Source organism: Penicillium alfredii (assembly GCF_028826965.1).
Source record: "Penicillium alfredii strain IBT 34128 chromosome Unknown utg000005l_segment0_segment0, whole genome shotgun sequence".
Taxonomy (NCBI): Eukaryota; Fungi; Ascomycota; class Eurotiomycetes; order Eurotiales; family Aspergillaceae; genus Penicillium; species Penicillium alfredii.
The window spans coordinates 396,125-420,479 of NW_026622702.1; the positions used below are offsets into that span (position 1 = coordinate 396,125).

Genomic DNA, 24,355 nt, shown 5'->3' on the forward strand with positions numbered 1-24,355 from the left:
TGGGTTCTCGGCTTGGTCCTTGACATACTTTACGCCCTGGCGGGAAAATCTATTCCCTGTTCTGTAGGACATACATTGGCGATCATCTGTCGCTCGCTTTCTATGGCAAGGACTAATTCCAGACGCTCAGATTCACTGCAGACGGCCTGTTTTGTATTCGAAGTAATGAAAAAAAGGTTATTGGTAAGAGTTATATGACATAGACTTATTGCTAGACTTATACAAGCCAGTATCTAGCCCCAGCGCAGTAACTTGGTATAGAAGACGGAATAGACCATCATCGAGAGCACATGTGGCAAGAGCATGATATAGAATTTGGCTCCTGTAACTCCGGAAACTCACGACTGTATACCAAAGTGTGATTCAATCAATCACCTGTTAGACAGAAACCAATCCATACTGCCCCCAGGCCCGGACAGTGTAGAACAATCGACAGGGCTGGATGATCCACAGCGGCGCAGACTAGCGCAAGTCATTCTGTTCCTGGCCTCGCCCAATTCCGTTCCACGTAAATCCTGCTTATTCAATTTCTCCCCGGGCACACGTCACCTGCGACATCCGGCAGTGGGGTGACCCGGCTCGACTGTTTCCTTTGCACGCGCCCGAGGACTTCCCGGAGTCTACCGATCTTCGTCACAGCTTTGTTCAACTTGCTCGCGTGACTGTGCAAATTTTCGTGGACGATTTTTGGTCGGGATGTGTTGTCGAGGGCTATTTCGGTGAGGGCTTCTGTTCCTGTGGCGTGAGCAATAGATATTAAACGAGTTTACTTATGAGAATTGGCGTGACCTCATTCTATCTCAACCCGTGCTCCGAGATACACAATTTACTGGCATTATTGTTATATGCGGCTATATAGACCAGATAATGTCTGCCAGGTTGAACACTGTGTACATGAAACCTGCTGGGGCCCTTGACAACGGTCGTCCCTAGGGCACGTGACCCAACACAGACTGGTGCTCCAACAGGAACATGATTCAAAACAAACATGCCACCTATTTCTTCCCCTTGCCGGGCGCCGGCAACTTCGACACCAGCTTCTCGGCCAAGACAATCAGCGAGCTCGCGTTTGTAATATCGAGAGTGCTCAGCTCCACACGCAGCTTCTGCCGCACCCAACCCCGCAGTTCAACGGCCGACAACGAATCGAGCCCGTACGCTGACAGCGGCTTGCCTGGCTCTATCTCCGTCTCGAGGCGCAGCAGCTTGGTGATCTGCGGCTGCAACAGGCCCAGTGCAGCTGTGTTCAGCGCCGCGACCTCGGTACCCGTCTCGTGCAGGACATGGAACGCCTTGATCGCCTGCTCCGTCTCGGTGTTTCCCTCGCCTGCTTCGTCCCCATCGTCGCTGCCGCCAGCGTGACTGCTGAATAAGTAAGAGAAGCGGGGTTCGCTTACCAAGTCCGATCCGTCAGCCACCAGCGGGTATGCCAGACCTGTGACGAGCTGAGCGCTACTGTCGCTATGGATCGGTTGATGCTCCTGCTGCAAAATAGAGTAGCTCATGATCCGGCGCAGCATAGCCTCATCAATAGGGGTCCATTGATGCTTGTCAAAGCGTGCCTCAAGGGTTCCACCTTTCTCCGCCATATAGCCAACATCCTGAATGGCTCCCAGGTTGACCGTGTTGGCGTGCAGCCCCTTCGCCTGCCGGTAGTAGGCAAATGCATCCAAGAATGCGTTCGCAGCAGCGTAGTTTGCTTGACCCTTGTTGCCGACAACGCCAGAAATACTGGACAGCAGAATGAAAAAGTCAAGCGGCGTCTGCTGCCTCTGTGCTGCGTGATGTAGGCACCATGTTCCAGCTACCTTGGCGTGAAGACCCGTCATGTAGTCGTCATGCGTCATCATCTCAAATGGCTTGTCCTGTCTTGGTGTCAGTCAAATATTCTCAAGCATAAGCAGACGCGGCGCTCTCACCCTGAGAACCATCGCACCTTGGATCACACCAGCAATCCTCTTGGGTGCAGACTTGAAAGCATCTCCAACGAAGTCGGCGTCGCTAATATCGCCCTTGACATATGTCACCTCGCAACCCCATGCGGCACAGTGTGTAATGCACCGTGACGATGCCTCATCATCGATACCGCTGCGGCTCATTACAACAATATGACGCGCTCCATGGCGGGCCATGTGGACAGCAAGACTGCCGCAAAGGCCTTTCAGTCCACCGACAATGAGATATGAAACGTCAGCATTCAGCTGGAGCTTGCGAACTGCTGGACGGATCGGAAGTTGCGGATCCTCTTCACCGCTGGAGATGACAATCTTGCCGATGTGTTGAGCGCGGCGGATGTACAACAGAGCGGGAATCACTTGGTCGAAGCTGTACCGGCTGATGGGTCGGATCGGCCTGACGTGACCTCCTTTGACCAGGTCAAAAACCTCCTCGAGCAACCTATTCCATCCTTGTTAGTATCCCAATAGAATAGGTTGGCAGTAAGACGCGGAACGAACTTTCCGATCAGCTCATTGGTGATCTCCTTGGTGTACGAAAGATCGACAGCCCGGAATGAGCAATTGCGGTCGAATGGCTCCATAGCAAGAGTGTTGCGGTCAACAATGTCTCGCTTGCCAATCTCTACCATGATGCCACCGTCGGCCGTGAGACGCCACGACTCATCCAGCAGATCCCCGATGAGGGAGTTGAGGATGACATCGACGCCGCGACCGCCTGTCTCCCGTCGGATGTCCGCTGCAAACTTGATGTTGCGCGAGTTGAACATGCGGTTCTCGGGAATTCCAAAGTTCTTGGTCAGATATTCCCGCTTGTCAGCGGTACTTACAGTAACGAAGACCTATACGATCGACCCGTGTCAGAATTTGCAGTCATTACATGCTCTCAGCCATAAACTCACATCTGCTTTCTTGTACTGAGCAAGCTGGATAGCGGCGATACCAACGCCACCAGCTGCGGAGTGAATCAGAACGGACTGCAACAGAGGGGTCAGCAAGATCGCGCGAACAAGGCAAGCAAGCATATCATCATACCTGGCCTTCTTGTAAGTTTCCAAGGTGGTACAACGCGTAAATGGCGGTCGAGTATGCCAACGGAATAGTCGATGCATCTTCAAAACTCATGTTGTCTGGGATGACATACACACGGTCAGGATGACACTGGACGCGGTTCGCATATGTCCCGCTCTGTATGCAGGCGACCCGATCTCCAATACTGAATCTGTCGAGTCCAGGTGAGATGCGCTTGATGACACCAGCGCATTCGCAGCCAATCGTGTACTCGTTCTCTGGCACAATGCCCATGGTTGTTGCAACGTCCTGTTAAAAATAAAGGCATTAACAGTCCATACTCTCCCCATGCATGGGCAATTTTCAAACGTACCTTGAAATTGACGCCAACCGCCTTGACTTCAATCTCAACCATGCCCGGCTCCATCGGCACCTCAGCCACAGCGGTCTCGCACCAGGTTAAGCTCTCGATCGTACCAATCTTCTCAGCCTGGATTCGGACCTGCGCCTCAGTGGCGTGCAAGCCCCGTACCACAGGATCGAGGCCCTTGTGCTCCGCAGTCTTAAAGCTATTGAGCTTGATGTCGGGAATGACACGCTGGATGACCACTACTCCGTCGCGCTCGGCATATTCCGTCTCGCCGTCGTGACTGGCCTGGACCTTCCGCAGCACCTGATCGATGGCAACATTGGTAGCCGGGCTGAGCGTTGACTGAACGTCGAGAGTGACCAGCTTGGCGTCCGGGATCTCGTTGCGTACCACACGGAAGAGACCTTGAACGAGCGCGTTGTCAGGATCCGTGACGCTGGCAGTCTGAGCCCCCTTGGTAACCCACACTACCGGTGTGGCACCACTGACAAGCTCCTTGAATGCATCCCACTGCGTCTCAGGAATGTTCTTTAGCACAGGCTTCAGCAGCTCATCAACGATCAGGACTGCTGCGCTGGCTTGGTAATATTTATGAGATGCAAAGTTTTCAACCAGGCAAGTGCGGATCGTCCAGCCTGATGCCTCGAGCGTGCTCCGTAGGCCAGATGAAAGCTTGGGGCCGTCCGCGTGAAATTTGACGACGGTGAGATACTGAGGGCTCACAGCAACGTCAGCGATGGACTTCTTGCTCAGCACGTACACTGAGTCATTGCCTGTTGCGGTTTCAATGCCCTTCACCGAGCCGAAGACGTTGTTCTCTTTGAGGAGGGACGACAACGTCACCTGCTGTATGGCGCCATTCTTTGATTCCCCCGACTCCGGCGGCGTAGAAGCCACAGACGACAGCAACGTATCGTCGCTCTCGCAAGACGATGAGCCGAAGGTATCAACGTCGCATGTCTGTGCTGGTTTCATTCTATTCACAACGCTCGCGCGCTTCGTGTGCAGCTCGCTGTCTTTACTGACCAGGGTGACCGTTGCATGCGGAGTGAGAAGAGTCTGCATGTTGTGAAGTACTTGGGCCAAGACCGCATTCTTGCCCTTTGGAGCCTTAACAATTGCCAGATCATACGTGGTTTCCGTGTTGGCAAGGTCTAGAGCATCCTTTGATGCGTTCATGATATGGAAGCCAGTGTCCCTCTTCGACTCATTGGCGCTCCTGACAGTCACCAGCGTCTTCGCATCAGCAGTGGCAAAATCGTATTGCGCGTAAGCCACACGCACCGCCTGGTCCTCGCCGGCGAACCACAGTGTCGAGACGTCTGACTCATCTACATTCAACTCGAGGACCTTGAGGGTAGGATTTTTGTGGGCAATCAGGTCAAGGATCGTGTCAAGCTGGCCTGCCGAATTAGCTGACAGAACGCAAAGCTGGTCCTGTGTCAGAAGCGTAATGTCGGGCTTCCAAGTCACACGTTGGAGGACGTGAGGGTCAGGCTTTTCGTCAGTGTCGAGTTTGACATAGTTTAAGCCCTTGACCTTGAGGATGGGCGCTCCAGTCGCGGGGTCGTGAATGTTGATGTTCGCGATCCAGCTCTTGGCAACATCCCTACGGCCACGACCCGTGTATATAGACTCGGCAATGGCCAAACCCTCAGTCATGCACTTGGGCATTTTGTTCACGATCATATCGTCGACGAGATGGGGGATCATGGTGTCCTTGACCAAACTTCGCTCTCCAGCGGCCATTGCTGGAATGACTGTCTGCAGCAAGCAGTCCAGCGTGGCAGGATGCAGCGGATAGTAGGACTCGGGCTTCCACTTCGACTCGGGCGGGTCTAGATCCACCAACGCCCGGCAGTTGCGGCTGCCGCTGACCGTCTCGAAGGCCTTGACTTTCTGGAATGAAGGACCGAAGTCCATTCCCACTTCGCGCTGTACCTTGTACCAAAGCTTGGACGACTGAGGGTGCTTCAAAGGCGCAAGGTCTGCGTTTGTGATGGCTTCGTCCTCGCCAAGAGGCTCCTGGACGCGAATGAGACCGCCGCAGTGGTCAGACGTCACACCGTCAGCGTAAGTTTGGATGCGCCACTCGTGCCAGTCTTTGCTGCCTGACCATTTTGACAGCGTCAACATGATAGTAGTCGGCTTGTTCTCTTCGACAACCACAGCGCGATCTAGCTTGACGTTTCGGAATCGGTAGCACAGATCATTGGGCTCTAGCTCCTTGTCTGGGTGCAGGACACAGTGCTTCTGGTACATGGCTTCCAGTGCCATCGCTGCGAGACCAGCGCCAGGAATCAAAACATCTGGCCCCACCTTGTGGTCACGAAGCCATGGCACATTGTCGAGGTAGAGATGCTTGCGCCACGTCGTTAATGGCTCCCACGAGGTACCGGGAATCTTGGCCCCAAGAAGGTCGTGAGTGATGAACTGCTTAAAACGCCAGTCTCGACTGGCAGTGTTTTCATGCCAGTACTTAATGGTATGGTTCCAGGAGTAGTTGGGCAAGTCAGTGATGGTGTGGAGTGTGCTCTTTTCATACTGGTTCACAACAGACATATCAATCGAAGCACCAGCCATGAAAAGACGACCGGACACGTCAAAGAGGGCCTCGCCTGCTTTGGCGCCTCGAGCCCAAGCAGCAGCGTACGTAACGTTAGCACCACCCGGCAATGACTTGAGCACTTGCGAGACAGGACCTGCCAGAGCACCGGAAGGCCCAATTTCGATGATCATATCTGGCGAATCTTCCTTGATAAGCTCCGTCAGGGCCTCGCTGAAGCGGACAGGAGAAACCATGTTCGTCTTCCAGTACTCGCCGTCTGCGCTGTCCTCCTTCTTCTGGCCGGTAACTGAAGAGAACATGCTAACAGGGGACGGGGTCGTCGAGGCGTGGAACTTGCTGTCCGCATCCAACAGGTCCTTGTATTCGACACCAATAGGATGCATCAATTTCGAGTGGTAGGCCAGATCGACTTGCAACAACCGTGCAAAATAGCCCTCAGCCTTGATGTCCTCGGCCAGAGACTCAAGCACGGCCTTGCGTCCCGAGATGGTCACACTAGTGGGACTGTTGAAACAAGCGACCCAAGCGCTGCCTGAGTACTTCTCGATGAATGGCTGGGCGCCATCGGGCCCAAGACCAACAGCGACCATGCCGACATCAGTTTCGATCTCAGACTTGCGGTTGACCGCTGCACGGCCACGGTAGAAGGCTGCCTTGATTGCACCTGCGCGGTCCAGAAGGCCAGCGGTATGTGCGGCAGCAATCTCGCCAGACGAGTGGCCAATGACATTGCTAGGCACGACACCCCAGGACTCCAGCACAGCGACAATGCAGAGTTGCATTGCGGTGACGAGCGGCTGCGAGAATTCTGGCTGCCGCAAGTGCTCCGCTGACCGGGACTCGGTTAACTCTTTAACAAGAGACCATGATGGACGGTTGGGCTGGGCCTGGAGTACCTGATCGAGCTCCTCCAGGATCGAGCGAGTCCATGGAAAGTATTTGAGTAAGTCCTTACCCATCTGGGGCCACTGGGCACCCTGTCCCGTGAAGACGAAGGAGACCTTTGGCGACCGCGAGCCCCGCTTGCCGACCGTAAAATCGTTCTCTCGGATTTCACTGCTGAAAGTGGTGATAAAGGCACGGTGCCAAAGTCGAGAACGGCGCTCCGTGAGCGTATAAGCAAGGTCAGCAAGGCTAACCTTGACTCGGGGGTTGACGAGATGGTTGCAGAGGGCTTCAATGTTGCCTTTTAGAGACTTGGCGTCGTTTGCTGACACAAACAGAGTGTAGGGGCGCTCGCTCTCCTCTGGCTCGTCGTAGTTATCAAGGGAGTCAGAACCTCTGTAAGACGACACATGGTGATCCCGCGCAGACTTTTCAGGCTGTTCAATGATTGCATGCGCGTTGGAGCCGCCAAAGCCGAAGGAGTTGATGCTGGCTCGGCGAAAAGGGAAGTCCTTGTCTGGCCACGCAACAGCTGTGCGAAAGGCCTTGACTTTGTTACCAGCGAAGTCAATTTTTGGGCTCGGCTTGATGAAGAGAGGCGTGCCGGGGATGACACCCTTTTCGATAGCCATAATAGCTTTGATCAGGCCAGAGTTACCAGCAGCTGGCTCTGAGTGACCGACGTTACTCTTAATAGAACCGATGAGTAAAGGTCGCTCTACCGAACGTGATACTCCAAAAACTGATCCAGCGCCATTGACCTCGGATGGGTCGCCTGCTTGCGTGCCAGTGCCGTGGCATTCAAGGTAAGCAGTGTCGTCAAAATTTGAGATGCCAGCATTAGCATAACATCGCCGAATAGCTGCAGCCTGCGCCTCGGAACTGGGACTGGCAATACCACGTGTTCGTCCGTTACTGCGAGACGCTCTTCTTAGACATGTCTAATCATTTTGGAGAGCGTGGCCTAATGAATTGGGGAGAGTGCGTACCTGTTTGAAGCCGTCCCTCGAACGATTGCGCGGATCGGATCACGGTCGCGAATGGCGTCTGGGAGCTTTTTGATGATGACACAGCTCACTGCTTCGGCCTTGACGTAGCCATCGGCGTCCATGTCGAAGGTGTGGCACAATGAAGTGGGGGAATGCGCCTGAGCAACGTTGCCAATATCCATGACATGATCAGGATTGAGGTAGAAGTTGCTCGTGGCGATAATGGCCATGGAAGCCTCGCCTGACTGGACGGAGCGGCATGCCAAATCGAGGGCGACCAGACTGCCGGAGCACGCCGTGTCGATGGTGATACTCGGGCCCTTGGCGTTGAGGAAATAACTGAGGCGATTGGCCATGATGCTGCGGCCGACACCAACGGCGCAGGAAGCTGGTCGGTCCTCGGCGTCTCTGTTCTGCATATCGCCGTAATCTGGACAGGCGCCGGGTTAGGTCTCTACGAGCAACTGGTGGACATTGATCGTTGGACTTGCCTGACGCATAGGAGCCGACAAAACACGCAGCAGGCGTGCCGTCAACCTTCTCAAGGGGAATACCGGCGTTTTCGAGGCCCTCAAAGACAACTTCGAGCATCTGGCGCTGGTTGGGATCCATGGCAATGGCCTCGACGCCACCGATCTCGAAGAAGGAAGCATCAAAGTCGGCGAGATCAACGTCGTCAACAAACATGCCACCCTTAGGTCGCATGGTACCCGGCTTGTGAGAGCCATCGTAATGGCCCTTGATGTTGAAGCGAGTCTTTGGCACCTGATTGGAGGCCACACCACCTCTCTCTAAGAAGTCCCACAGCTCTGTGGGGGAGTGGTTGCCACCAGGGAGTCGACAGGCAAGGCCCACGACAGCCATAGGCTCCTGTTGGAACTGGGTGCTGCCCATTGTGTCTGCCAAATGGTCTATCAAGGACAACTGATAACGGTATGTGCAAACAAGCTGCGGTTGTGCTTTTTGCCCTGTTGCGGTCTCGGAGCCTAGAAAGACGGCCACACTATGGAGATGATGGAGAAGGAAACGGCGAGTGTTGAGCCAGGCGAGGAGGAATGAGCAAGGCCGCAGTGTTACCAGGTAGGTAGGTACAAAAGGTTGCAAGAGAATTTAGCCCAGCCGTTGAGATATGCCGGTGAAGTAAGGCGGATAAGAGCTATGCTTGTGGTTTAAAAGTGTTAAGTAGGTATATAACAGCGACTGCCGCGCGGCCCTCTTTACTGGATACGCTCATCTACATGCTCCAAGGCACGAAGGATGGCCGATTAGTGGCGTTAGCGGTGCTCGCGCTGAGTCCGATTACACCCCCATCAGTCCTCGTGTGACACCTGCCTCAACATTTGTGTAACGCTGGCCTCAACAGGTCAAGTGTGGCAGGGGCTCTTGTGATGTAAGTATCTTAATCAGACCTCTCTATACCTGCAGACAGGCCTGCTGAAATGAATTTGACTCAACACAATTGGGCTGCGTGCATATACTAGCCAGACTCCAGTGGGCAGGGATAGGGTGTCCGTGCACCTGGAGAGGTCTATTTAGTTCTGATTTCCTAGCGCATGTTTATGTACGATTCTTATGCGAACTGCTCCCTGTCAGTCACCCAGATATCTCAAGAGTCACGCATGTCCGAAGTCTCAAGCCCGTCTGTAGCAATGTCGTCGCAACATCTCGCCCACCTGTCTCCGTTCCTGAAGCTTACTACCGTCACGACTCCTCTCTCACCACATCGTCAAGTCGAGTGCAAGACAATTGATGGCACCTCAATTGTAGGCTGGCTATACATGATCGATGATGGACCCGCACCGGCTATCATCATGTCACACGGCGTATGTGAGCATTTGTTGCACTCCGTCCTAGTAGGGTAAACTCACCGTTTCTAACAGTTCAATTGTGTGAAAGAGATGGCCCTCCCAGACGTTGCCAAAGCATTCCACGAGCGAGGCTACAACGTCTTTCTATATGACGCTCGCAGCGTTGGAGCCAGCGGTGGATCGCCGCGTAATCTCCTCGACCCTCTTCAACTGGCTGAAGATGTATCTGGTTGGTGCTGCAGGCAAACGCTCCAAAAAGAGTATATGCAAAGTTGACTGATGATGATAGACATTTACACCTTCGTCTCAGAGCTAAAAAGCGTCGATTCGCGTCGCATATTTCTCTGGGGCCTGTCATTTGGTGCGACAGTGAGCGCCTGCTCTGCGGCTGTTGACCGCCGGCCCAAGGCAGTCGTCATGGTTTGCCCTTTGTTCAGCTATGTGCAGCCACACAAAGCGGACAAGGCCTATGCGCTGCTCATAAAGGATCGCGTGTCACAGCTGAGGAAAAATGAGCCGCTCTCAATAGCCCCGTTCACGCCCCAGGGAGACAATTTAATCGGCATGGGAGGCGCTGGAGGTCCTGGTGGCATTGAGGCGTACAATTTGATGAAGGGCGCATCCGAATTAGGTCATCCTGACTTTCGCGACCGTGTGACGCTCCAAACCTACCAAAAGCTGGCCATGTTCCGACCAATGGAATATATGAACATGATCAAAGTGCCAGTAATGATGATAATTCCTGAACTGGACGATCTATCACCCGTCTCGGAACAGAGGGAGGCTTTGTCGAGGGTGCAAAGTCCTAAGCGGGAGTATTTCGCAAAGGGCAAAGGTCATTTGAACGTTGTTACGGGGGACGGATCAACCGAGATGGTGGCAGCGACTGTTGATTTCCTCAGGGCAGTCCTCGAAGGCACACTGGAGTGAATGAATGAATAAACTTCTGCGTGCTTGGTCAACAATATCTATCAGCTCATCTTGCTTAGAACTGCTTAATGTGACCAACATGGTCAGTCTTATAGAGCAGAAACATATCTAATACTAGTAGCAAGTACCGTGGTGTTTCGGTCTTCGACCGCCTCCAACCTACCGCCTCTTCTTCCGCTCTCAGCGACAACTTTGCCGCTCTAGAAAAAAGCTCCGGCGAGGCGACATATGTACAAGAAGAGGCTCTTCTCATGGGTTTTATACTATTGTCCTAGGCTGTGAATCGCTTGGCAAGGTTCGACGTAGATAAATCATCCATCCATCCGATTGTTCATAGTCCCAAGTTCCACCTCCCGGCTCTAAGATAAGCCGTAGTTCTTCCCGTTGAAAGCTTCATTAAAGTGCCTACTACGCCGCTGTGTCTTCTGATAAGTCGGCACACTAATATGCTCTCTAGTATATGGAAGCATGTTAGATTTGTAGGCTGTCCACCGAAACGTCATTAGAAGCCGAATTCGCCGCAAGTGCAAAGATAATTCTTCATGCCCCCCCTCAGGTTTCCAGCTTAGCTAAGCCGAGCTATTAGCCCCCACGTTGAATCTATGGTTGGAGATGTGACAAGGCCGCAAAACATTCGCGTTCTCCAGTGATTCAAATTTGGAATCTGGTCGAAATATTGCTCCCCTGCCCCAATTTTCAGCGGATCGGACGGAATGACTACGCTCCAGCACACCATAAAAGCGGTGGGATCAATCTACAGCGATGACGCATTTGTGCAACCCTCGATCTGATTCAACAACACATCAATTACCGAGGTCGAAGAATCGTGGAGGGAAGTTGCATAGATAAGTTCAACAGAACTTGCCGCGTTGAGTTTCTGCGTCGGCTTCGCCGAAGTATGGAATTCGGGGTGTGCGGTGGATGCGTCATATCGAAGAGACTGTTGTCTCCACCAGTTCCTTCGCGCACAATTGGATGAAAACCACACCAACATGTTCATGGAGCCTGTGAATGGCGCGTGCCAGTAATGAAGATCGAGTTCAATGGGCCCACGATCATCGAGTCCACTGCGTCCTACTCATTTCGGCTATTTCTCATCTGCGAGATCTGCCCACTGAGTGCTTGAGATGGTACACCACTTTTCCTTTTTTTCAAAGCATAGCTCCCCCACCCCTCCATGACCCACTCTGCTCATCTTATGGATCACAAGGTTTTCCAAAAGCCCACGTAGATCGATCTGCTTGTGCTTCTGCGCAAATCAGATCTTTTTTGTGTGGTGTCGCACTGCCCCAACTCGCGCTAGACCCTATGGCCTTGGGGGCTAATTATCAAGTGCCCCGAGGCAACGCGAAGTGGGATGTTTAAAGGCAGAGGACCACCCCACCATGGAGGTCTGCTTCATTATACTATTATAACTGCACAACAGACTACACAAATCCACCATGTCGTATGTCGTGTCATATCACCTGGCTTTGATTTCACCTATACTCCCTTGTCCATTTTGCTAATCTGCTCTACTCAGTACCCCCGAACAACAATACGAAGATCTCGTCAAGGGCCAGAACCTCTCGCCCGATGATGTTCTCGCCGCTTTCGACAAGCTCAAGCCCATCAAGCCCGAGCAATTCACCGGCTCCTGGAAGGGCGCCAACGTCAACACGGGCCACCCCACCGAAGACAAGCTTACGGGCATGCGCTGGGCCGGCAAGACCTTCCGATCGACCGAGGACGTCGACCCGATCATGGTGTACAAGGACGATGGTTCGCGTGTGTGGAACGCCGACTGGGGCCATGCTCGGGTATGTGAAGCTTTACCTTGCTTTTCTCCAAGTGTTCTTCGAGAGACTGCGAGATTAGGTCTTGAACTGTGCTAACTTCCTTATAGCTCCGTCAGATCGAGTTCCGCGGCGTCCTGTCCACTGCCATGGTCTATGACGACTTCCCCATCATTGACTACTTCCGATACGTCCGCGATGACCTGATTGCCGGTGCTATGGATGCGAAGACCGCTGCCGGGGGTACCTACTACTTCTATCTGTACAAGTAAGCTCCGATGAGAGCTTACGATTAATTTCAGTGTACATTTGGTTTAGTCCAAATAAATGAATTGTCAGAAACAAGCTTGTTACTTAGTTTACGATATGTTATCCGAGCATGGAAACCACCATGTGTATTCCGGCAACCAGATTAAAGGTTTATCCTGCCTAAAGTTACTAATGGTCCATATGATGGCAATTCAGACTTGTTGTATCTAGTGAAGAACCGATTTCCCTTAATATTCCCTACAGATCCATTACCCAATTCATAACCGATATTAGTTTACTTTCTTCCAACAGGCTTCCTGCGGACAAGGTGAACCCAGCCTTGAAGATTCAAGAATTACAGTAAGGACCCAGATAATAGGGTAAAAAAAAAGATATCTAATGTTTGGAATTATGATATCAAGAAATTCGGTATCCTCATCCCAGGGTGATGTGGATTTGGACATAATCAAACACTGTGCCGTACTCCCTTCATTGGCCCCCTACTGATCAAAAGAATTCTCCCGCCTCCATCGAATCTGGCAGTTGTATCATGTCTCTTCGCGACAGGTGGTATCTTGTCTGGATACGCTGTCCGAACTCATTTCTCTGTTGCTTCGAAGCCATAAGATATCCCTGGCTCGTGAAATCCAAGAAAAGGGCCCAGCTGCGAAAAGAAGTGGCGAGAATGAGAACTTGAAGAACATGGCAGCATTTGAATACTTACACCCAATAACAGCAACCGTTTCTCGAGTCTGTCATTCGATATCTCTTTCTTTCTCTCGGGTATATCAAATGCAGGCAGTGACCGACCGTGAGACCGGGGCCCTCAAAGAATCCCTTATTTATAGTATTATTTCACAGTCGATTTCTCTTTGAGCCGCATTTTCGCAATTTGTTTCATTTGACCAGGCGAGATGCTGATATTGCAAAAGTACGACCACGTTGCGCCTATCTATAGGTACTAAGACATTCTGCCCTTTTTTGATCTACATGGTTAAGCACCACTCCCATCGAGGGGGGTGAGACACCGGGGCTCATTGGCTCACTTTTAACACGAGTTCAGTGAACTTACCTCTCTAGCTATCGATCTGGAAATTGGTAGCCATGTCCCCTGAGCGGATAGTATATTCTTGTGGTTTCAACCAAGATTGATCGGTTACGCCTTGACAAAGACGATAGATTACTAGTTTTAATCCAATAAAAATCAACTCATTTTTAGTATCTGGGATCAAATATCAATAGCTAAAGATACGATGCACTAGATTCAGTGTCTTTTTTATCATAAAGTCATGGTCATATCTGACAGCCAAACACATATTAGAGTTCTGTGGAACGATCCGTTAAGCCTCCTTCAAGCAGACTGTTCCCCACCCTTTGTGGAAACACGTCTATGTCACGTATTTCTTTATTATTTTCAAAACGACTTACATTTTGGAAAGCTATCAATGAAACAACAAAACAAATCATGGATTAACACTTTTCCTTACATGCTGCAAGAGTGCTTCCCTTACTATTCGGGATGTGTGATGGATACTACTATGAGAGATCTCGGACATAGGTCGTTAAGGGAGGCGGGGTTGGAAATAATGATGCTGGCCTACACGCCACTATTCAAAACAAGGACCATACACAACTCCAATGGTGGGGTCTGCAGGTAGTGGCTGCCACGCCCCAACAATCCGGAGCTCCACAGATCCACGCGGGAGAGAGGCGGGTTGATTGTCTCGGAATAGGTTCTCTATTCGGTTCAAGTATACATACCGCTTGTCGACATGATCCTCTAGGGTGAAGATTTCAGACGGGGTGTTGTTCATAGCCATAATTCATATCCCAGGTTCTTAGAAAATGCCCGCATAGCTATGACTTTAATCAGATCTATTTGTAAGTTAATAGAAAGAAACTAGTGGCTATCTCTGCTTGGTATCTTCTTCACAACTTTATTTACCCAACAATCAAAACCTTGAGGTTATTGCCACGGTCGTTCTAATACTAGCAGCAAGCTCAGACAAAGAACCATGCCAATCCTCGGGCCGTCAGGCATAGATTAAGGATCGTAGGAACCACGGGGTGATGTGACTGGCTCACCAGGCCGATGTCCTAGAATCGAGGTTGAATCAGACTGAGAAACACACTTTATCCCCTGTTTTTGTGCTGAACCCAAGTTCAACCAGCAGAATACCAGACAGAAAAGGAAATGGTCCGAGGAAAGCCCCACTGGAGGATCGAGGATCGACAGGCTTATGCCACAACGGGTCTGCTCCACAAGCCGGGTGAAGAATCCCGGGATTTTAACCGAGGCGAAAGTCTTCAGGCTTTAAAAGAAATTGTTCTTGAACTAAATGTTTGGTAAATAGGGGCATACTCTAAAAGACAATAGCTATTGCTTTTTGGCTGTACAGCAAGTTGAATTGACTCAAAAACAGGAACCTGTCAACATCCTGACATATGCAATGCACCATCCCGCCATGAGGGGGTTGCAAGACATGTTTCAATTCCTCTGGGGAATTGTCCAATGGAACCTGCGGGATCGAAAAGGGTAGCCACTGCAGTTATAATTGGAATCGATCCCCAATTTTATGACCTCAATTGAGTCCACGCATGTCTTAATCCATAGATCCTGAGAATATATAAAGAAAAGACTCGGCGACCATCAGCAATCGTAACAATTCAAACAAACCACTCGTTCAATCGTCCAAAATGAAGTTCTCCGTTGCTACCATTGCCGGTTTCGCCAGCGCCATCAGTGCCGCCAGCCTTCCCGCTGCCTTTACCCTGGTCGCTGACGGCGGTGCCACCGTTCTGACCGATGGCGGTATGCTTTCCTAATAACCCATAGAGAGTCTTTCAAAGACCCAACACACTGACATTATTTGCAGAACACGCCTTCATCGGCGCCAACGCCACCAAGAACGAGATCCTGATCCGTAAGTGATCACTTACTATTCCCCTTCCATTATATCAAACATCGTACAAAATAATAACCCAACCGGATTAGTCCGCGGCAACGGCGAGAACAGCCCCGTCTCATTCACCTCCAAGAACGCCAAGACCCCCACAGCCTTCCAGAGCCTGTACGTCGTCGACAAGTCCGTCGAGCCCGTCGGTCTGACGGTCCCTCACTCCGGCGCCGTCCCTGAGGGCGGCAGCACCACCGGTTTCGGCGTCAATAAAGATGGGTACTTCACCCACAACGGCAATGCCTGGTTCGCTGTTGACGGCTACGGCGAGAACCCCGTTAAGGAGATCTACTGGTACGGTGCTCACAACTCGGAGTACAAGGCTGCCAACCTGTGGGTTAAAGAGTGCAAGGGGTGCTAAATGAGGGATTGTTTTAATCTCATATGCTAGATTAAGCTAAGTAAAAGCTTATTATATATCTCTGGTCCTGTAATTAATGGATCTTGTCGCTCCTTTGTGTTGGGTTGTGGATGCCTGCGAATAAAGACATCTTCATTATATGATATTAGGCAGTAGTGGTAAGGAAATTTGCTTTAAATAAGTAGCCTTCTGTTAAAACATATTATAACTAGGATTAATGTCTGAAATATAGAATAGCAATTTTTCTTGAAATACTATAGAATAGAATTATATAAAAGATAGTATAGAGTAGTAGTCTGAGATTTCTACAAGTAGATTAGTATGTATATTCCTACCTAGGTAGTAAGTCAAGTATACTTCTGACAAACATACTTCCAATCCTAGAGAATATTTAGGTTCTCTCGGTTATATCCGTACCCGTCTACTCTGTATATCTCTCTCTCTGGACCTTTTGTGATGACTACGACCGGAATAAACCTAAATCATCTTCAATGGCTCCTCCCCAAAGCACTTGCCCCCCGGCCCGCTCTTCATCCGCTCATTGAAGCAGAAGGTATTTAAACCTGAGTTTTCCTCTCCTTTCATCTTGACCTTTCTGATTTGCACAAATCTATCATGCTGCGCTATTAACTATCATCCCAAATACAAGGATGAGACACTACCATGATTTAAGCTTGGGACTGAAAACTGTTGACGGCATTTGTATAGGATTTACCACCAGCTCTTTTTGTACTTATTTCATCGATTTTCAATCATACCACCACTGACTTTCCACCTTGAATTTCAAGAATTTGTACTGTATTAATCATTGTCTAGAAAAGCCATCCCATTCCTTAATAGTATACGTGGATGATGTGTTTTGCGTATCGAAATCCCCAAAACAATTAACACCACATATTCGTGAAACGATAACAACATTAGAGTGCATCGAGGAATTGTCTCGGTCATGAAATAAGAGCTTTGATAGTAGTTTCATAATCCTCGGGCTCTCGTCCCAGAATCTCCCCCATTGCCGGAGAAACCACCGCTGTCTCACCCAGCCTAATCGCCTCCCAAGCTGTAGACCACTCTCGCGACAGATCCACGCTATGGTATGTATGCAGATCCCCGATCTGTGGCAGAGTCACATACTCGTCAACAGAAATCTCCCGAATCTTGAGATCCCTGCCAACCGCCCGACCAAGAATTTCCACTGTCTCCGCAAGAGAAATTTCCCGCGGACCAGAGAGTAGAACGCCCTTGTTCAGATATTGAAAGCCACCCGGGTTGGCCGTGTACGAGAAAATGAGCTTTGCGGTCGCTTCGCCCAGCTCGTCACGCTTGACCCACGTCACGCCCGGTCCACCACCAGAATGCGGGATGGTGATCTCGTCGGCCGGATTCTGGGGGTCAAACCATGCCGTGTAGATGGGGAAGGACTCGGAGTATAGACCCTCGCGAACAGTGGTATAGGTGAAGTTGCCTGGGTGCTCGGATAGATACTTTTCAGTCACAAGGTGGGCTCCCATGACGTGTGCAACGCTCTTGTCGCTGAGGTTGCCACCAAAGCCTAGCGAGGAGTAGAAGATGTGCTTGACTCCACTGCTTGCCGCGGCATCGATCGCGCGACGGTGCGCCTGGTTGATGGCTTGTTAGATTTTGTGTGCAAAGACTTGCGGGGATGATTGGCTTACCTGTACTCGGTGTTCAATCTCAAACGACGCATATGAAATCAGCATCAGAGTGTCCACTCCGTCAAATGCGTGGTCCAGTGTGGAGGGCTCGTCATAGTCTGCCCGTCGAACCGTGGCGCCGGCCTTGCTTAGATCGGCCAGCTTCTCAGGGTGGCGCACAATTAAAATGAGCTGTGCGGCTGGCACCAGCTTCAGAAGATGGTCGACAATGCTGGATCCCAGGCCACCGGAGGCAGGGAAGACACCGATCTTGGCGTTCATGATGTGGGATGTAAAATGTTTTGCGGGGGTCGGTTTAGGGAGTTGCGCAACGCGATATTTTTTTTTTCTTACGGGCGACTAGGAGCTTTTCAGTATTCCGACTCGAGTCTTATATACTCTCTCGTTTTTCTTGCGTTTCTTGCTAGTGCCAAGGTTGTTGGCGTCAAAGGCGTCGCAATTAATCAGCTCTGCCCTCGGCGAAGATGGCGGTCGGTCTAAGCGAAAGTCCGAGGGCGATGATTAACCCCGGTGCCCCGAAGGGGAGAATGAACCTATTACCCTACGGAGTCTGAAGTCTTTTGGTGAAATCGCTTTCTATTAAACAGGCACCTGCAAATATATGTGAGCTAACTCTACTGGATCGAGCCACATTGGGCGGATTTGAACCATACACATGCCATTGACCTCGCATCGACTCTTTCGTTTACTTGGTAATTGCAGACTATCTATTCGGAAGAAATACATTTTATCTTCCCCCAAAACACCGTTCCACCCATCACCCACCCTCCACAGACCACCCCGTATGTGCCCAGTCACTAAACCTAAACCCCATAAGCTAGGATATACCGACCACCGTCGTACTCAGTGACAGTATAGTACTCCTTGCGAACAGGGTTATAACTCAAGTCCTCATTGCCAGCCATGAAAAAGCCCTTGTGCTCGTTCGCCTTCTTCCCCTCTTCCCAAGTAAAGAGATCACCGGTCTTTGGGGCTCTGCCATTGCTGCGCGAAAGATAGAACTTGCCGTCGTATGAAACACCCCCCTGCACCCGATTGACATCGATACAGTGAGCCCAGCTAGCCGTGGCGATGCCCTTGTCATTGGTGCGCAGCCGGCGGGTGTCAGCGTCCAGCTCGTACTTGACCAGTCGGATTGGGACGGGCTGGTCCTTCTTGTCTTTTTCTCCTTCACGCACGAACTCTCCGATGAGAAGGGTGTCGGGCTTGTCGCTGCGGTCGAGGGCAATCCACGAGAAACGGAAGGGCGAGGATTCGCCTGGGGTCCACTTGTACCAACTAATAAGAAGTTGGTGGTTAGCTGAGTTTCAACCAGATATACAGATAAAAAAAAAAGCAAGGTGCAACGAGAGAAAGACCCACCGAATTTGAGGAAGCACGTAGCGATATCCATCAGCCGAGTACCCTTTTCCATCCTTCATCTTCCCAACTCCATCTGCGACCTCAACCTCCCACAGATTCTGCAGGTCAAATGCGCGGATCCCATTCTTGGTATCGACAACATAGAGCACATTCCCATACCACAGGATCCCACCAGCATGGATATGGATCGGCTTGAAATCATCGTCGGCAGTAGGGTAAACCAGCAGCACATGCCGATACTCATGCGTTTTGCGATCAACAAAACTCAGCCGCACGCTGGACCCATCCTTGTTATGCCAGCTGACGATCCACGCCTCGTGGTCATTCCACTTACCCGACCCAAGCGCATCAGCCGAGCTGGTGATCCCCTGCGGCGTCCACTCCATGCCCTTGTAGTCGCCCGCGTTCCATTCCCAAGCCTCGACTGGAGACCCCGAGCCGACTGGCGGCGAGCCTTTCCTCAGAGCGCGATTGGCGGAGGCGAGGACGCCGGTGACGCTCACTTTTTTGTGAGTGGACTCGAAATGCTTTGCCAGGGCTGCCACATGCGCATTGTCGGGGGATTGCTCGAGGGTAAAGTCCTTGGCGTCGATGGGTGTTTTGTTGTTGCAGTACCGGGGGTCTGCGGCAATGCTCACAGGGAAGGTGAGAGAAAGGAATGCCGTAGCGAGGCCCACGACTGAGGTGTACCTCATTTTGGGGTGATTAAGAAGGTAGATTAAGATATTTTAGTATTATGAATGTATATCCTGCCAGGGGTACCTGCCGAGCTATTTATATTCGCAGTCTCCAGTATAATAAGAAGACCATACGAATGCAGATCTTTTCTACAGTCCAAGCCCTCTATTTGCAGTCCGAGCTCTCTCAGGCTACCATCTATTTTCTTTGCGCAATATTACATTCTGCTGAGATTGGATCGCCATGCGATACGAGGCTTGGCATGTCCGACACCGTAACTAAGCCCCTTTGCAAAATCCTAAAAAGAGTACTAGGAGTGTAGATGGCGTTCTGTCAGATCGTAAAAATGGGGTACCGATTCCTAGCCCCATTACCTTGTGTGGAGAACCTCGTATCCTCTGGGGCATACTTGCAGCCGAAAACAGACATATGTCGCGTGGCTGTTATGGATTTTTAGTAAACAAGTCAAGAGAAGCATGAGAAAACACGGGCTATGGACAATCGCTTCGCTCGGGCGGCTTTAGGTGGCATAGTAAAGAGCAAGAACGAGATTTTATAGGCTTATACCTCATGATGATTACTAGTCTTTTTGTCAATTTATTCTACCGCTCTTTTCTGGTCATTTTTCTAGGTCTGTTTGTAAGTGTTTCTATTACTATTAATCTTATAGCCATAGGGAGGGGCCGCTGCCTTGACAGTATGTTTGCGTCACGCAGGCACTCAGAAACCCAAAAAAAAAACGAAACATCATAGTCCCAGTCACATATTATTATGTTATAGATTCCATAATGCTAGTAACCTATGTGGTTATTAAAGCCGGCAAAAAAAGACAGTGGCGTTTCAACAACCATGCAAAGAAATAGAAGCAGAAGGCCCAACTCTCAGCCTGATAGAGTTTTGTATGTCGGAAAAGCTAGTGACGAGGCCAATATTTGCGTAGGACTGTCCTTCCCTTGATGGTCCGAGAAGTCCCGTAGCGCCACCATATAAAAGACCACAGACCTTCGCATTAGCGTCGATGACAAAAGAGCCAGAATCCCCATGCTCTGCAGAAGAACACTGCGTCGTCCTATGCTTAAAGTCGGCTACTTTGCTGAGAATCACAAATTCCTCGGTGGTGCACGGTGAGACCTGGTACACTCTTCCGTTGTGATTCATATTGCACGGATTCGTCTTCTGGCCAATTGCAAAGTGCAAGTGTGCCATTGCAGATACCGGCTGTGACTCCCGTGGTGCGGCCTCGCTTGACATAGTAGCAGTTCTTCTGTAGGACACTGAACTCGATCAATTCAATTCCAGCATTAAGGAGCAGCATATGTGAAATTTGGGTCGTAGACATGGGGCTGAAGATTGTATGGTGTTTTGAATGCCCTGTTAGGTCCAAAAAACCGGAGAGATTCATTTGCCAGGCAAACAAAGGCTCAGTCGATGATCCTTTTCCCCAGAACGGCATTTCCGGAGGTGGCCAAAACGCTTCCCATGCGGCACGGCATTTTCTCCACAATGTCCAATTTTCTTGAACTGCTCGATATCGTGTTGGGCCTGATTCAGCATGGCGCTTGTCCACACGCGGGGTTCAACTTCCATTTCATGAAACTCCGCAATTTCTTGAGTGGTTTTAGAAAATTGATTGGCCGTGGTTTTGATGCCATCCTGAAGATCTTTCATGGTAAGTTCCTGATCCCTTGAGGCCAGACATTCCATGTGGATGTCTTCAGTCGATGGCCTGGAGGGTGATGCACCAATACGATCCAATTCGTTCAAGAAGCCATGGCTGTGTGCTTCCGTGTTTTTCGGCTTCACGGCCTGATGGCATGTGAGGAATCTTTGCAGGAGGTGTTTTCATCAGTCAAGGTCACAAACCCACCCAACATCCCAGCGTCGCGCTCCCCTTGAACTCCCACCGAGCACCCCGAGTCCGGAGATTCGACCGTGCTCATCGTTTCAGCGAGGCTCACTCCCCGCAGAAACGAGAGGCTATCAGGCAGGATCTGGACATCAACGCGATCGCGAATATATGCCTTCATCTCAACATGATTTCCATGCGCAAGTTCGATCAGTTTGCACAAGTAAACGGCTCGGCGAAAACCACGACTGCAGGTGTGGCTTCCGCCTCGTATCGGCCCACGTGAAAAGTGGAAAGGAGTCTCCATTTTTTGCCCAGGTGCCAGGAGAGATGATCGGTAATTTTAGTCTTGCTTCGCTCATACGCTTGTACGATCGAGTGAGCAGAGGGAATGGGAAACAGCGACAGGTTGGAACATAGATCTATATGCACAATCTCCACGTGCGTGTCCTTCAGCGCAGGAAAGTGACGAAGCAGAGTCCGAAGCGTGTTTGTCGCCCGTTTTACTTGCTCGGGTGTGTAATCGGGCTTTTGTAGATAGACCCGTAGGAGATTCTGGGGGATATTCCCTCTGGATGCCCTGGTTTCGTGGCCTCGTATGGAATGAATGTTTCGTTGAGACCCTCTGCGCTGAGAAGTTCCTTTATGTCTGTGTAGATGGTGTTGATCCGCGCGCGGAAATGAGGGGCATCTTTTAGGCTGAGAGGGTATGGCCAGCCAGAAGGGAGAGAGGTGGTGCGGTAGGGGTCGCTGCCGAGGACATAATCCTCTAGTTTCATCTCGCCCTCTACCATGGTGTGTCGATGAAATGACAATTTCTGACGATTAGAGAAGGATGACAGTGGTGGGGGTAGGTTAGTTGAAGATGAAGATGTAGAAAGAAGGAGAGTTGTGGCCGCAGCCATTTTAGGCAAGATTGATTCTATGGAAACAATAGTAAGGACAACTCTAGTTGGAGAAGTTTAAAGCAGCGCATGTTACCAAACGCTAAATCAACAATTAGCCTGTACGCTATTATATATAGAGTATTATATCTCCAAAAGAGCGAGATTCAAAAAGACCTCATCCAGACTGGGCCTGGATCACCTCAACACGGCCACTGTTGTGCCACGTCGCCAGCATCACACCACACTTGCCACAAAAGTGGTTGACGTCCTTGAGCGAGGACATCAAGTAGGGGAGACAGCCGATACAAGCGCAGCAGCAGAGGACAGCTGCCCAGCCACTATATAAAACAAGGAATATTAGTGTCGTGCTCTGTCATGGTTATTCTTTGCCAGTCAAAGAGTACAATTCACATACTGGGTCGTCTTGCCCGTCACGGCCTCCGTCCTGGTCATCTCCCGCTGGCCACATGTTGGGCAGTCCACGGGAGTCGGAGCCTTCTGGATCGACTGCAGGGGCGTGGCGTTGGCGTAGCCGCTTGGGTGGGCGTACGCTGCTTGGGGTTGGTAGAATTGCTGCGGCTGTTGGGCGTGCATTGGGATTTGGTCTTGGGTGTAGGGGGCTGGCTGGGTGTACTCGGGAGCGAGCACTGTTTGGATGTATTAGCACAAGCAAAAATATAAAGTATCGTGAAATGGGGCAAAATACCGTGGTTCATTTTCTCGGCCATTTTGATGGATGGTGATAATGATTGTCGGGGGATAAGAACAGTGAGTGACTGGTGGTAAATGAAATATATTTTTTTTGGGCTGGAGATAACGAGAGAGCAGAAAATTTAAGTAAAAGGAAGAAATATTTCAAGAGAGAGAAAGAACATCGAGTCAGCACCTACAACTTATATAGACACAGCCTTGCAGAAATAAAATGAACCTGGGTCTCAGGGGCCACGCAGTCTCTCCACGAACCAATAGAAAATATCACAGAGACAATTTAGCTCTTGTCGGCCGCTCGCAAAAGCCTCAGCAGTGGAGCTCTGAACACGAGATCCATCACGATATGGTCTGGCAGTGCGGATCAAGGGACCGCGTTATTGGCCGGGTCATCCTTTGCTCGTGTTGATCACCACCACGTCTCCACAGTGAAAAAGACTAAAAGTTTGACTTGCCGACTGAGCCTCACGCGGTAGGACCGTTGATAACGTGCCAAGAGAGACAGCTCACGCAGAGCTGTGACGTGGCTCGTATTCTTCGGTAAGAGGGAGACCCCTAAAAGCCCTAAACACAAAATAAAAAATTGGTGGGCTGGACAATGATAGCTCCATGAGGCGAATTCAAAAACAGCCTCGATGGTTATTATTAGCTATTCTAGTTTTGGCGATGAATCGTGTCGAATCGCTTACTACTGTCCAGTGTAGTCTTGGCTGGTCAGCACACTCAATCTGACTCGGTGGTATCCTGATATGAACTGATTTAAAAGAAATAAAGTTTTCTTTTTGCTCCACAGCAAAGAAAATAAGAAAATAGGGTGCCGAAACCACAAGAGACGCCAAGGCTGGCAGTGCTCAAAAACTTTTGTTTCGTGGAGTATCAAAGTGTTCATTGAAGTTGTAGGCTTATGTATATTTCACCCCATCGAAATTCAATTCTAGTTCGGCCACAAAGGGACATGCAGCCAGGAGTCCATTCAAATCAGCCATGTCACTCTACCCCGCATATGAATGCCAAGGTGACAGCATGTCCTGTTGAGAGTGCATAGATATAAGGCTCTGTCTATTGGGATACTTGTATGGCTTTTATGGGCCCTATCGCAGAAGCCAGGACAATTGAGTCGACAAGCATTCCTAATGATAAACCTAGACAAGATTTGAGAAGACATGGTGAAAAAGCAAAAATCAAAGTAGCATGGGACAAAGCTTGGGTAACACCCCTGATCATTTGTAGGGTTGGAAACCCCTATGCCAATAAATCAATCCTCTAAATTAAGCATAAAAACCCAGCCCAGGAACACCGGGGCTCTGAGTTGCTGAGGTTTTGGTCCGGGAGTTGATTTTAG

General features: G+C 50.4%; 11 protein-coding genes across 11 annotated transcripts; 4 read left to right on the forward strand and 7 right to left on the reverse strand.

Annotated features, from left to right (window-relative positions):
- Window positions 1-995: 995 nt before the first annotated feature.
- fma-PKS (polyketide synthase fmaB) lies at window positions 996-8,673 on the reverse strand (the record flags this gene model as incomplete). The annotated part of the gene is made up of 8 exons (XM_056654161.1): window positions 996-1,865; window positions 1,920-2,397; window positions 2,457-2,797; window positions 2,858-2,932; window positions 2,991-3,275; window positions 3,340-7,705; window positions 7,780-8,209; window positions 8,253-8,673. 8 exons carry the CDS (start codon window positions 8,671-8,673, stop codon window positions 996-998), a joined length of 7,266 nt encoding a protein of 2,421 aa, XP_056512188.1.
- A 725-nt stretch (window positions 8,674-9,398) lies between these two features.
- Window positions 9,399-10,517, forward strand: NUU61_003580 (alpha/beta hydrolase; the record flags this gene model as incomplete). Its single annotated transcript, XM_056654162.1, has 3 exons — window positions 9,399-9,602; window positions 9,660-9,816; window positions 9,877-10,517. 3 exons carry the CDS (start codon window positions 9,399-9,401, stop codon window positions 10,515-10,517), a joined length of 1,002 nt encoding a protein of 333 aa, XP_056512189.1.
- A 1,442-nt stretch (window positions 10,518-11,959) lies between these two features.
- NUU61_003581 (DUF4334 domain-containing protein) lies at window positions 11,960-12,564 on the forward strand (the record flags this gene model as incomplete). Its single annotated transcript, XM_056654163.1, has 3 exons — window positions 11,960-11,964; window positions 12,040-12,316; window positions 12,403-12,564. The coding sequence occupies 3 exons, from the start codon at window positions 11,960-11,962 to the stop codon at window positions 12,562-12,564; spliced, it is 444 nt and encodes a 147-aa protein (XP_056512190.1).
- A 1,574-nt stretch (window positions 12,565-14,138) lies between these two features.
- Window positions 14,139-14,361, reverse strand: NUU61_003582 (uncharacterized protein; the record flags this gene model as incomplete). The annotated part of the gene is made up of 2 exons (XM_056654164.1): window positions 14,139-14,277; window positions 14,303-14,361. 2 exons carry the CDS (start codon window positions 14,359-14,361, stop codon window positions 14,139-14,141), a joined length of 198 nt encoding a protein of 65 aa, XP_056512191.1.
- An 877-nt stretch (window positions 14,362-15,238) lies between these two features.
- NUU61_003583 (uncharacterized protein) lies at window positions 15,239-15,859 on the forward strand (the record flags this gene model as incomplete). Its single annotated transcript, XM_056654165.1, has 3 exons — window positions 15,239-15,353; window positions 15,418-15,465; window positions 15,537-15,859. 3 exons carry the CDS (start codon window positions 15,239-15,241, stop codon window positions 15,857-15,859), a joined length of 486 nt encoding a protein of 161 aa, XP_056512192.1.
- A 944-nt stretch (window positions 15,860-16,803) lies between these two features.
- Window positions 16,804-17,793, reverse strand: NUU61_003584 (uncharacterized protein; the record flags this gene model as incomplete). The annotated part of the gene is made up of 2 exons (XM_056654166.1): window positions 16,804-17,475; window positions 17,533-17,793. 2 exons carry the CDS (start codon window positions 17,791-17,793, stop codon window positions 16,804-16,806), a joined length of 933 nt encoding a protein of 310 aa, XP_056512193.1.
- Window positions 17,794-18,335: 542 nt separating this feature from the next.
- NUU61_003585 (uncharacterized protein) lies at window positions 18,336-19,589 on the reverse strand (the record flags this gene model as incomplete). Its single annotated transcript, XM_056654167.1, has 2 exons — window positions 18,336-18,810; window positions 18,895-19,589. 2 exons carry the CDS (start codon window positions 19,587-19,589, stop codon window positions 18,336-18,338), a joined length of 1,170 nt encoding a protein of 389 aa, XP_056512194.1.
- A 1,058-nt stretch (window positions 19,590-20,647) lies between these two features.
- NUU61_003586 (uncharacterized protein) lies at window positions 20,648-20,911 on the reverse strand (the record flags this gene model as incomplete). The annotated part of the gene is made up of 1 exon (XM_056654168.1): window positions 20,648-20,911. One exon carries the CDS (start codon window positions 20,909-20,911, stop codon window positions 20,648-20,650), a length of 264 nt encoding a protein of 87 aa, XP_056512195.1.
- A 164-nt stretch (window positions 20,912-21,075) lies between these two features.
- On the forward strand, window positions 21,076-21,704 carry NUU61_003587 (uncharacterized protein; the record flags this gene model as incomplete). Its single annotated transcript, XM_056654169.1, has 2 exons — window positions 21,076-21,241; window positions 21,427-21,704. 2 exons carry the CDS (start codon window positions 21,076-21,078, stop codon window positions 21,702-21,704), a joined length of 444 nt encoding a protein of 147 aa, XP_056512196.1.
- A 217-nt stretch (window positions 21,705-21,921) lies between these two features.
- On the reverse strand, window positions 21,922-22,212 carry NUU61_003588 (uncharacterized protein; the record flags this gene model as incomplete). The annotated part of the gene is made up of 1 exon (XM_056654170.1): window positions 21,922-22,212. One exon carries the CDS (start codon window positions 22,210-22,212, stop codon window positions 21,922-21,924), a length of 291 nt encoding a protein of 96 aa, XP_056512197.1.
- Window positions 22,213-22,480: 268 nt separating this feature from the next.
- Window positions 22,481-23,033, reverse strand: NUU61_003589 (LITAF-like zinc ribbon domain-containing protein; the record flags this gene model as incomplete). The annotated part of the gene is made up of 3 exons (XM_056654171.1): window positions 22,481-22,643; window positions 22,721-22,952; window positions 23,012-23,033. The coding sequence occupies 3 exons, from the start codon at window positions 23,031-23,033 to the stop codon at window positions 22,481-22,483; spliced, it is 417 nt and encodes a 138-aa protein (XP_056512198.1).
- Window positions 23,034-24,355: the final 1,322 nt, after the last annotated feature.